Below are 12,978 nucleotides of genomic sequence, written 5' to 3'. Positions count from 1 at the left end.
AAGCACTGGTATAGCGTGCACTAAACTAAACCTGTCTATTGTATGTGTGACACAAATTGTGTAGTGCTTTCTGGAAGGCATGAAGGCACCAGTGATACAACTGGAACTTTTGACGAGTCATGTATAAAAGCCGACGCACTTGACCCACAGATGACATTTTGACGATCAGTGAGTGGTCGTGCCACTATCATTGTGTTGTTTTACTGGTTTTGCTGGGCACAGCGTTTGCCCAGTGCATTTTACCACTTTGGTTGTTCACCGTCACTACAACTCAACAGCATTAATAAAGGCATAGCAGTCATCTTAACAAACTTGTAACAGATTCTCTTATGATTACATTGATTACAGGTAGTACAGGCCTACTCCTCAAGCTATAGTGATGATTATGGAGCAATAGAACAGTTTTATGAGAATGTTGAATCAGCAACCAGAAAGGTCCAAACTCGGTGTATTGTAGTCATAGGTTACTTTAATGCAAAAGTGGGGGGAAATTGGCCGGCAGGACGGGCGACTTTCAACTATGGCATCAACTTCGGGAATAGCAGAAGAGAGATTTTGGTAGAGTACACGGAGAGGAATTGCCTTCATGTTATGAATACCTTCTTCCGGAAGCGCACTAAAGGGAAGTTGACCTGGAAAAGCCCTAATAGGCGAAAAAGAAAGGAAGTAGATTTCATGCTCAGTGCCGACCCTAGCGTAGTGCAGGATGTAGAAGTGTTAGGTAGGGCAAATGCAGTGATCATATGTTATGAGGTCGAGGATAGTCCTTAATTTGAAGAGAGAAAGACCTAATTAGGTAAGAGGAAACAGGCCAGCCAACCTAGACACAGTCAGGGTAAAAGTAGGTGACAGAATAAGGGTAATTGGAGATCAGTGGGAGAGGACGCCAGGGTCATTTAAGTGGGGTACGTAATCCAGTGACCCAACTTGGCATCAAAAAGGTTTGTTGAAGAGCCGCAAATAGACTATGTTACACGCTCAGTGACCCAAGTTGGTTCGACAGTTGGTTTTGAACCCAATTCCCTCAGCACAGCAGCCAGATGCTCTACCTGTTTTACCATAGACAACCCAGTGACCCAAGTTGGCAGAAACCAGGTTAGGTGTAGACACACATACATACATGCAGACCTACTGCTAACAGGGTCAAGTTCTTAAAGAATGCTATTGCATTAAAAGACAGTCTATCAGGGTTACAGAATGAGTACCAAGGGAATTGATGTCCAATTATGCACAGCAGACAACTAGGTAGTGTGACGAAATAGAAAATTTGCAAGCACGGGATGGTATCAGCTGGCATAAGACATGGGGCGATTGGGTATCCTACAGTGGACATTAAATAGGCTGACAGCGATGACCTTAGGATCTTGCAACCACTTTCATTAGTTGGACTACACCAATAGCTTTAGCATGTATGACATGAAAAAGTGTCCAAGATATGTTCTGCTGTCGTAAGCCTTCCACAGAAAAAGAGGGTGCCCTGCTTTCAGGTATCCAATGTGGAGTGTCCCTTGTAGCCCTTTAGGAATCCGGCACCGAATGGGTTGTTTCGTGTTTCATGGCTATGCATTGTAATCTGCCTCTGCAGATTTTTCATTGATGTATTTACCTCTTCTCGATGTAACAGGACTACAATCACCCCAATTATTTTGTGCAGGCCTTACAAATGCGATGAGCCTAGCTGAAAGCATCACTGCCAAAATGGAATGCCAATGCCACGCCCTTTCCAAGGTCGTCTGTCAGGTCGAGGTTGGCATGCAGTGCAGCTTGCCTCTGGCTGACAAGTCTGTCGAGTGCTTGTTCAAAGCAACGACTGAGTCTAGGAGTGCACAGACTACGGAGACTCTGGAACAGTTAAGCTCTACTCCAGGTGGGCAGTGACCGCCACTTCTCTTACAAAGATTTGCTTGTTTGTGTGATTGTGGTAAATGGCCAAGTCTGCCTACCTTGATACGACTTGTTCAAGTGTGTGACATTCTGCTGTCGAGGACAAATTAGCAAGTTTGTGATTCTTGTCTGCATACTGATTGGGGCAATATGCAAAAATTCCACTCTGCTGAGCACATTGAAGCAGCTTAGATTGCATGGCTTAATCCAGAGCTCTCTTGCCCTGATGTCTGTAGCTATGCCTAAATCAGTGATACATGTAAGAACATGATTATTGATCAATGCGGAATGTAAGTCTACCTGTGTGTTTAGGGTGAACAAAATTCTTTCATACAGTTAACTAGAAAACACATGCTTTGTTTTATTGACATGCTCATTCATTGAGGGAGCCGAACACTGCACGGGAACTGTCAGGATCCTTGTTCTGGGACAGCTTTGGGTTGCGACATCCCACATCACATCTTTGGTGATGACTAGGCAGGGCAAGGCATGTGCAACACTATCATTGGGCAGTGAGCAGCATGCACTGGGCACCTGAGGCGCACACCTGGTATCACTTCAATGGACCAGTCGGTGTCTTGAGGTGACCGCTGGCCATACACTCGTTTTGGTCCTCTGCCATCGATGGTAGCTTCAGTTTTTCACGGTGTTTGCAGACTGTAGTGGCCGATGGGACCTCTTCTGTACCGCCAGTTTATCCCAGCGGATAGTTATTCCTCTTCATCACTCTTGTTACAATGTGCTTCAAGCTCATCCACCTTTGCTGATGCGAAAAGTGAAGCCTTTTCCCTTTGCAAAATGAGACACTAGTGAGTAATTCAATCACCTTTGCAATGAATCTGCCTCCTACTTGACAAATGCGTCAAAGGGAGGAAATTATAGCAGGTTGACGATAGAAAAAAAGGCGACCATTACCAGGCAATTGCAAGATGGCCGGTCGCAAGTGGAAGTGGCAAAAAATAAGAGAGAAATCTTGAAGCAGACAATATGAGACTACATAAACAAGCTGAAGATTTGGGAAGCTGCAGAGAAATTTCCTGGATCCCGACCGAAGAATGTCAGCCCAGGTGCCCACCCAGAACTTGAATTTTTTCTGATGTGGCTGAAAGCCATGATCACCCTGCAAGTGCCGGTGTCCGGTGATATTCTAAATCAAAAGGCAGAAATCCTGGCGCTCCAGATGAACATTGAGGGTTTTAAATTTTTTAATGGGTGAGTCCGAAATGTTAAGAAGAGAAGCAACTTAAGCTTTAAGAAGATGTGTTGTGAAAATGTCACTGTAGATGAGTCGTCTGTTGAAAGTTATCGTTGTGGTAGGCTACAGTGATTGGTCCAGCAGTTCATGTCCTGAGACACTTATAACTGCGATGAAACCGGACTGTTTTATCAGTTTATACCTGAAAAAACCCTTGCACTCACCGGGACCCTTGCCATGGTAGCAAGCACAGCAAGGAATGGCTGACCTTTCTCGTCGGCAGCAACATTTCAGGAACTGAAAACCTTCCGACACTTATTATCAGTAAATCAAAGAATCCGAGATGTTTTAAGAGTGTGCATGTTGAAGCTCTGTATGAAGCCCTCAAGAAGGTGTGGATCAGGCAACATCATTTCAAAATATGTATTCAGAAGCTGGAGAGAAAGTTGGACTGCCCAGGATGCAGTTCTAATTACAATGGGCAACTGCATTGCGCATGGCCATGTCGAGGACCTCAAAACTATGCAAGCGGAATTCTTGCAGTCAAATGAAACATCACTCCTGCAGCAGATGGACCAACGGATCCGGACTCTCAATCAGCTCACTTGGTCATGTGTGCTTAGGCGCATGGTGCTATGCATAGACAGTGGCAAGAGCTACAACATTGACTTGATCCCTGCAGGCGGCACGCTTTTAGATGCACAGAGGCTGTGACTGAGAATGCAATTCAGAGCCACGCTGGTTTCACGATCCAACATGAAATGCCGTTGTCATGCAATGATTGCAACTCTAGCGAGCCTTATCAGTCCCCTGTATCTGCTGACTTCATCGAACATTTGCATATGGAAATGACACCCCGCCGAGACATCTGCGTCAGCAAGTGTTTGGTGTGTTGCGACACCGCGTACCTGAGTGCACGAGGGTCGGACCCTCCCGCGTCTAACCGTGCGTGGCTTAGCCATATCCGCGGAAAAGGGGATCCTGGGGGTCGAGCCGATACTGAGTGATTGGATCTTTAAGGCCCCTTGGCGAAGGCAAGACACTTCATTGGCCTGGGCTTCACGTAGACAAGACCTCCGGACTGAGCCATCCGGGGGAAATCAGTAGTTGCCTTTGCCTGTCCTCCTCGCCAATCTTCGTCTTTCTCTCATACTTTCAATCTTTCCTGTCTTCTACTCACTTTGTTTTACTTCCAATTTTCCAGGCAGCAAGGGTTTACCTGGTGTAGTTTATCCAAACTTAGGTCTAATATGTTATATGAGGTGTGACACAAAAGAAATGAGACTGGTCCAATAACTTATTGTACTTACTGAATCAGTTCTCTGTGACATTGTCACCTTCAAAGTAGTCCCCTTCAGCATTCACACACTTCTGCATTCGGTGCTGCCATTGCTGGCAACAGTTCTGGAACGAGGTTTTTGGAAGGCCCTTCAGGAGATTCTCCGTTTTTGCCTGAATCTCTTCAACCGAGATAAAATGGGTTACCTTTAAGCAAGATTTAACTTTAGGAAGTAAAACAAAGTCGCATGGAGCCAAATCAGGTGAATAAGGAGGATGCCCCATCACAGTAATATTTTTGCTGGTCAGAAACTGCTTGACAGATAGGGCCGTGTGAGCGGGTGCATTGTCCTGGTGCAACAGCCATCCATCACTCCACAACTCTGACCTTTTTTTTCCTAATTTTTTCACGAAGTCTTTTTAGTACTTCAATGTAGTAGTATTGATTAACAGTCTCACCACTGGGAACCCACTCAATCATTACAATTCCATTAATACCGAAGAAGACGATTAACATTGCCTTGAATTTTGATTTTGACATGCGTGCTTTTTTGGGTCTTGGGGATCCTGGAGACTTCCACTGCATTGACTGGCGCTTACTTTCTGGGTCATAGGAAAAAAAAAAGTCTCATCACATGTCACAACAGATTCCAACAAATTTGGCTCGTTTGCAATGCGTTCTAACATGTCCGCACACACGTCGTTACGGCACTGTTTTTGGTCAACGGACAGAACTTTTGGAACAACCTTCGCGCAAATATTCGTCATGTGTAATTCGTCCATTAAAATATGTTGAACAGCTTCCCTGTCCAAGTGAACCAGCTCCGCCACTGCACGAACACTTAATCTTCGGTTACCACTGATCACATCACGAACTTTGGCAATGTTTTGGTTTGTAATCGCTGACCTAAGGCGCCCAGCGCGTTCATCATCTTCCACACTGTCCCTTCCCCCTGAAAACCGCTTATGCCATTCAAACACACGTGCACCAGACAAGGTTACATCTCCATAAGCCTCGTTTATTATTTGAAATGTTTGCATGGCTGATTTCTTAAGTTTCACAAGAAACTTCATGCTGATTCATGGCTCGGTTTTTTACATCAGACATTTTTTTGGCAGAATGCAGTTGCACATGTTCACTCAATGACGCAGCACTCCCAACTGGCGTGATCGGTTCCGTCGAATCTGGAGGCATGAATAGAGAAGGAGTGTGGGATTAAGTCAGCAAAACAATTGTTGCCAACTCCACTCTTTTTTCAAGCTACACACTTAGTCTCGTTTATTTTGTGTCACACCTCGTATTATATCGGCTATGTACAGCTGGCGTCTGTGTTTCCTTCGAGTCTTGTAGCGTTCCCTTGTTGGGCTCGATGGTGTACAGCTGGTATGGCCTCCTAAATTAAATAAATATGTATGGATCTATCCTTCCTCTGATTGATGGATTGCCCTCTAAACAAAAGAGGGTGCACTGCAGAAAAGTAGAATTTTTTTTGCCACCGAAAAGAAACTGTCCCTTGATTTCATGTAATTCATAGTGCAAACCTTGAAAAGACAGAATGATTTCACCTTTCATGGTTGAAAAATGTCTCACCGAATCAATTGGCCCTTGCACACAACAAATCGCAAGCGGCTACAATAGTAGCCACGTTTACACTGATACCTTGGAATTGTACCCTATTCATATGCTGACGCTTATAACACAGCTAAGATATTCATCCACCCTTAGCGGAAACATGCCGTATTAGGATAGCAGTGAAGACAAATGCCACAGTTTCCGCAGCATGCCCGCCATGTGTTCCTATGTCACTGGCAGCTAAGCGCGCCCATCTGTTTCTGTCCCCTCAAAGTGGACATGGCTATGTTATTGCCACAAACCTGCCGATATTAGTGATATTATTCATTACTGATATGGAAGAAACTATTTCAATGCACGTAATGTACTCACGAGAAGAAAAAAATCGCGTTCGGTGTGTTTGGCTTGCTCCGCCGGCCACCATTTTTGTTTTGGTGCCCCACACTACATACAGGGGCAACCGCCTATTTGTTGACCCATTGTCATCCCACAGCAAACGTTGGATAAAAAAGATTTGTTTTTCTTTTCACGGGAAATTTAACCCACGTAATGAGCTTTGTTAATGTGTAAGCTGATCCATTGGCACGACAACATAGCACCCTGCAGAAACATGTTGTCGAGTTGTTTAAGCCGCTCGGTAAATAAAGTGACATTTTCTTGTGGGAATTCGTTTTTTTGGAATGCCGGATTTTCCGGAGACAATCTCATATTGGTCGACGACTATAAACAAATGCAAAAATAAAATCTAACAAAGCTGCAGTACATTTCAGCAGTGCAAATATCTACAGTAGTATCTCTACACGAATCTCTTGGGATGGCACAAAAATTTGTATTGCCCGAAAAAAAATTTTTGAGATAATATCAGGGGATGTACAAGAAATGGTTGACTTGCTCCAAATTTCACATTTTCAAAAATTTTTTTTTTTCTGCGGTTCTAAGGAAGTCGAAGTCTTTGTGTTGATAGACTGGGTGCTGGGTGTTGATAGCTTTGTGCTCAAACACCGTTTCTCTGCACCATCCAAAGCGTCATGGCGACAACCAGCAGCTGCATTAAAGAAGTACTGACACAAAAATGTTCTATCTTGTTTTTTCTGCTGCAATAAGTAGCTAATGGCCCAGTAATCACGGCTCGAAACATCATTTGCTCCAAAGTGCTACAGGTAATTATTTGGAGTTTTGTTTTTAGCGAGCAGTCCAAGTTTTGGTTTCAGAGAGCAACGAGATGGGCCATAGAAGGAATGTAAACACAGCTGGGCCCGCGATCACAAAACTGTGACGTGTGCCCGCTGGCGCACAATCTTCGTGTTGTTAGTTTGTCTGCTATGCATGCACATGCTTTGCGATGTCCTCGCCATCACCGTCATCCTCGTTTTCGTCCTCCAGTGCAGCGGCTGTTTCCTGCAGGTGGGAGTCACCGCTGTATTTAGACATGGCCAACCACTTTTGAATGGATCCACTACAAAGCAGTGACTTGAAAAGTTCAGCCAGCGACAGTTAATAATATGCGCACCACGACCTCCTCTATAAACTCGTGATGCGTACACACTGCTACAAGTAGTACAAACCATTCATCGAGGGAGCTTTAGGAATGAAGCATGTTCCGGAGCAGGACACAAGGCGGGGTAAAAGTCGGCACAGCATCAGGCTTCGGGCTACTTAGTCTTGGTGGAAGATCATTGGATTGCTTTAAGCTCGGTGGGTTTTGTTTATACCAGGCATGCTCTAAATGAAACGAGCAAGTCTGGCTGCTCTTCAGTGGGGTCTATTCTAAGCATCCAGAGGTGCGCACAAACTCGGGTCACTTCTGCCGTTTATCAATGCTTACAGTAGTGAACGAGCAAGCCAGGTGAGCTGGCAATTGCTGGGAAACGGTGTAGGCCTAGCTTGCTGGCCGTCAGATCTGAGGCCATCGGCCCTTGCGATCCATTCGCAGCTCGTAATAAAGCACCTATATTCATCAACACAATCAACGTATGCACGTTTATATCACTCATAAATGACAATACGATTAGTTTTCCCAGTGCCGTTGGTAGCAATGAGAAAACACGTTAGCCAGGTGAGCCGCTTTGCAGAGACAATTGCAGTGGCAGCTGTGCTGACCACTTGCTGACCACTTGTGCTGACTACGCCGACGACTTACTATTTCGCGCAACGTTTTATAACATGTTAGGGAACTGTTCTTGAAGAATCAGACAAAATTAGCATTCTTCAATATGATCGCTCAAATCTTAAATGTAAATAATATATATCGTAAATCATCAAATAAAAAAAACATTTTTGTTTGCCAACTCTATTTGAAAAGTTGTCTGCCAGAGCAGATAAACTAGCTATGCCAGCAACTATGTGCATAGGCAGCATTTCTTTTATCAAAATTACCGATGCTTCATCTTTAAAGGACTTTTAAATGTGGAGATAACGGCCTTGTGAGAACGCAAAATTAAAAAAATAAAAATTGCCAATTTCGTTTAGAGAGGTATAGTCAGGTGCAATTTTAGAAAAAGGGGGAGGCCCCGCCCAGATGACCAAAGCGCGACAGCCGATTGCCTCCTCGACTAAAATAGTCTTGCTCAATAAATCGTGCTTCTGAAATGAGCAGTTCTTGGTATAAATAAAGACTTTTGTATTTTGATGACTGATTTAGTAGAACTCTCGCGTGCTACAGCACATGCCGGATCGTAGGAGAATAATAACCCCGTGCCTTCTACAACGCTGCCCGTTGTCTGCTCTTTAACTTCATTGCAAGTGACAAAAGTAAAAAGAGCAGCTCTGCATGGCTTTTGTGCTGGTTTACATGTACACAGCACATTTACTACACATTTTTTGAGTTAAAATGAATCGATTGCTATTGAACAAGTATTTATGAAAAACAATGCATTTATCGCAACCATTACAAACCTGGGGCGAGAATACGGTCGAGGCAGGAAAGGTACAAAAATGCTTAATTCATTGTTTTAAGTAAATACTCTTGGTTTTAAACAGAATAAAATTTATATGTCTTGGCTTTTGTGTTTCCACAAATTTTTTTCCTTTTGACTTTTTCTTTTTTGCAAGCCTGCAATCTCGCCAGTTCGTGCAAGGCATTCTGTGCGAGTTTTCCGCCATGGTGCCCAGCGAGGTGACATCGAAATGCGATCCTTTGTTGCCGAATGAACCTTGTGTCGCCTCGATGTCCACACCACCAAGAAGCCTCGACAAGAAGAACAATAGTGGCCACATCCTGATTAGCGATTCATGCAACATGATTCTCCACTGCTACACGTATTGGCGTAACAGGGAGCTTGAACGCAGCGTGGAGGACACGACCAAGTTTGTCACCGAAACGCTCAGTGTCGGCGAAAGCAGAGTGTTCGAGGTGAGGAGGGACGTCAAACCGTCGCATATCTCAGGTGGCAAACTGTCGACACCCTCGCGAAAGCGCCGACGAAATGCAGAGTAAAAAAGATGCAGCACTAAGTATGACAGCTTCGCATTGTGCGCACTGAGATCATGTGTGCACAATTTCTTTAGCCGCAACAAGATACCGACGGTCGAAAAGATAACTAACGAGTTCTCGAAGTGTACGGACCTCCCATCACTGAAGCGGTTTACTGTACGTTGCCTGCTTGTCGAGATCGGATTCAAGCATGAGGAGAGGAGCTGCAATTCGCTGCTTATCGACCGGGATGACATCGCTGAATGGCGAAATCGCCACCTTCATGATGTGGAGTGCTACCAGGAGGAAGGCTGAAAGATCTTTTTCCTGGACGAGACGTGGGTGATCGCGGGACACACTGGGTTGATTGTGTGGACAGACATCGTGGTGCAGAAGCATGGGCGCCTGTACGCTCGAGCAAACGGCCTGTCAACGGGTCTGAAACAACCTTCTGGAAAAGGCCAGCACTTGATTGTGACGCCCATTGGCAGTGAGTATGGCTTCGTCGACAGCTGCTTGGATGTATTTCGAGGCCAAAGAAAAGAAGAAATGGATGGCAGTCGCTTCGAGGGATGGTTTAATGACACTCTGCAGAAATTGCCAGCTGGTAACATCATTGTTTTGGACAACGCACCTTACCATACCCGACAAAAAGAGAAATTGCCGATGACAGCTTGGAAGAAGGAAAAAATACAGGAGTGGCTCAAAAGCAATAACGTCACCTACAGTGAAAGGATGGTGAAAAAGAAGCTGTTTGAGTTGGTAGCATCTGTAAAGTCACGCTTTCTGAGCTAGATCATAGACAATGCAGCTGAAAGGGCCAGTTGCATTGTACTCAGGCTCCCACCATGCCACTTCAGATTTAATCCTATCGAGTTCCTGTGGGCAAAGGTGAAAAAAAACAGAGACTTGAAGCTGTCCACGGTCGAAGACATCTTGAGGGGGAAAATCAAGCACGTAACGGTGGAAGACTGGAGGAAGAACATTCACCACTTGATGGACCTGGATGCAAAGTTCAGACTGGACACATCTGGCAATGACCACATCCAACCCATCGTCATCCAACTAGGTGAAGATGACATTGGAGAAAGTGACTCTGACTACGAGCTGTCCGGCATTGAGCCACTCGACAAAGCATAACAGCTTCTTAATAACGAAAGAACAGCCCTAGGGCTACGAAAATTTTGCCGGTGGGTTTGCAGCAGCCAACCATTCTCCCATGACCTCTCAAATAAATAAGCAGCTCATCTGGTGACATATTCCTTTTAATGGAAGCTCAATTTTGAAAAAGCAACATCCTGCACAGATTGTGCTCAATTTAAGTACTGGCATGAAAACGTGCTTAGATGCTGGAAAATCTGAATGAAAATACAATTATTAACCCTGAATGCTTAACCACGAATGCCCAAAATGCTTATTCGGGCAGCCACTGTCCAGCTTGACACAAAAAAGCAGTAGTCAACGCGAAATTGACAGCCACTCTTAGCAGCCTACACGCCAAAGCACATTCATGTGGTTTCATTGTTTATTGTGGTTATCTGGCTCAGGTAAATAATGCAAATAAGAGAACAAATATAAAACTGTGTTAGCTTAGTGAGGCCCAAAGTGCTCACTATGGCAGCCATTCTCGAGTTGACGGGCCCTATGATGAAGTAGCAGCAGCCAAGCCGAAATTGACCGCCAATGTTGGCAGCCTGCATGTCGAAAAGGAAACAAAAGCAGTCGTAGTTGTAGCAGAGCGGCCTCAACCATTGTGACACTTGTGACTATGCTATTGGCATCCTGTCCGCACGCTTTGCACACAAGTGCAAGCACCTCGGGGAGAAGCCACTTCATTGGCACTTCCACCTACAGAGCTTTTCGCACACGCGCAGCTTTGAAGGGCCCCTCTCAGATCTGGTTTTCTTGAACTGACAAAAATAGCGTATACAATGCATCATAACGAACATGTCTCCAAAGTATTACACCACTAAGCACTGCACAAAGGGCTCAAATTTCAAACCAAACACTGTATGCCCTTCACCTCACAGGCGCTGCATTCTTAGCTGATGAGTTGGCATTAATCTCACAAGTGTGGCTGCGTCAATTGCAGTGCTGTGATGTCACTCACAGTGATGCGTAACTTCGAGAATTATTTAAGGCAACATCAGCTATTTGTTTGATCTGTTGCTTCACTAAATGATTAGTAAAATTATAAAACCTACAAATTGAATGTCTGTGAGTCTTTGTTTTGCTCCGTGGCATAGCTTCCGTTTTGTCTGCTTGTTAATTCCCACATTGTACAGTCGTTTCGTGCAGAAAGTTATCTGCCTTTTATTTACCTGCTTCTAATCCACGATTGTGCTCTTTGATTCGCTTATGTCTGTCTCTGTGTTTATGACTGTAGCACTGATTTATACTGTGACGTAGTAGTGACGGTGAGGAAAGCAGCAAAACTGTGAATGACGAAAGTAGCCTTTTATTGGGTGAACATGTGGTCTCAAAACAGGCTGCACTCAGAGAACGATAGCAGCGAACACAGTCGGCGATCCTCGAAAATCTTTTATACATGAGTCATCGAAGTTTCCAGAGTAACTTGAAAGTACTATACAATTCGTGTCACGTATACAATCAGATTAGACAAGCTTCGATGACAACACACAACACATAGAAACATCACTAACATTTCTGTAGGTTCCAGTCATGCAGGCGCGTCTTGCACTGGGTGATATTTTTTTTTCAAATACTGCAGCCCTATTGAGGGCTATGGCAGAAGTGGAGTACAGTAAAAGCTAGTTAATTCACAACTCGTTAATTGAAAATTTCAGATAATTCGAAGTTACTGCCACGGTCCGTCCAACAATGTATTGAAAGCTACATGTAACACATCCCGCTAATTTGCACTAATATCTGCACCGCCACCGATAATGCGAACTCCGCGCCATTGTGGATAGCGATAGTGCTAGTGGTGCGCGAGCACATTGGCAACGATCGTCGCTGCACAGCTTTGCTCTTTCCATCTGCGACCATCTGTTGCAGGTCAGTTCTCTCCCTCTCTCAATAGACCTCCAAGGTAAAAATGTGGTGCTGCGTGCTTTCCTTTTTCATTTATTGTGACAGCAACTATATGGACACTCCAAGTGCATTTCTGCTGTTGGTGTGGGTGTCGACGTCACCATGAGGTTCCGTATAAAGTCCAAGGGCGATAACACCGTCGCTAGGCGCCCTACGCTGTATGTGCGAGTAAAAAGGCGAGAGGAGCCACCCATCGCAGCTCAACCACGCCCGCACGAAAGGAACGAATGTGAAGAGAAAGCGCACCATTTTCTCCCACATGTGCGGCACCCAACGTTGTGAGGCCCAAAGAGGGGGGGGGGGGGGGGGTCATTCCCTTCGGCTGCAACTGTGCATGTAGTGGATGCATGCAGTTGCACGGCCGTATTAGGGTGTACTCTAGCCGTATCTAGTTACGTCGCATCTAGTTGCGTACCTAGTCTAGTTGCGTCGGCGGCTCGTAGCTTTGTGCGTGCTGTGTGTTCTCGGCGCTCACTTTGCGTCGAAGCGATAGGCAGCACAAATGTCACTTCGCTCACTGCTGTGGCCATGTTTCCTCGCGCCATCGTTTTGACAGCGAATGTCCTTAGTCATCGGGTGTGA

The 12,978-nt window shown here is 45.0% G+C and overlaps 1 protein-coding gene across 4 annotated transcripts in view; it reads left to right on the top strand.

The window, feature by feature from the left end:
- LOC142590472 (uncharacterized) overlaps positions 1 to 12,978 on the top strand; it is a 59,683-nt gene that overhangs the window by 28,342 nt on the left and 18,363 nt on the right. For 2 of the 4 annotated variants that reach the window (XM_075702620.1, XM_075702619.1), the window contains exon 3: positions 1,655 to 1,867. In XM_075702620.1, the coding sequence (XP_075558735.1) occupies positions 1,669 to 1,867 (199 nt within the window). In that variant the 5' untranslated portion in view covers positions 1,655 to 1,668. Of the gene's footprint in view, positions 1 to 1,654; positions 1,868 to 12,441; positions 12,561 to 12,978 lie in introns of those variants that run through there. The other 2 variants (XR_012830158.1, XR_012830159.1) reach the window with 2 other exon arrangements.

Source organism: Dermacentor variabilis, chromosome 8, assembly GCF_050947875.1.
Source record: "Dermacentor variabilis isolate Ectoservices chromosome 8, ASM5094787v1, whole genome shotgun sequence".
Lineage (NCBI taxonomy): Eukaryota > Metazoa > Arthropoda > Arachnida > Ixodida > Ixodidae > Dermacentor > Dermacentor variabilis.
This window is presented reverse-complemented; position numbering and strand designations above follow the sequence as displayed.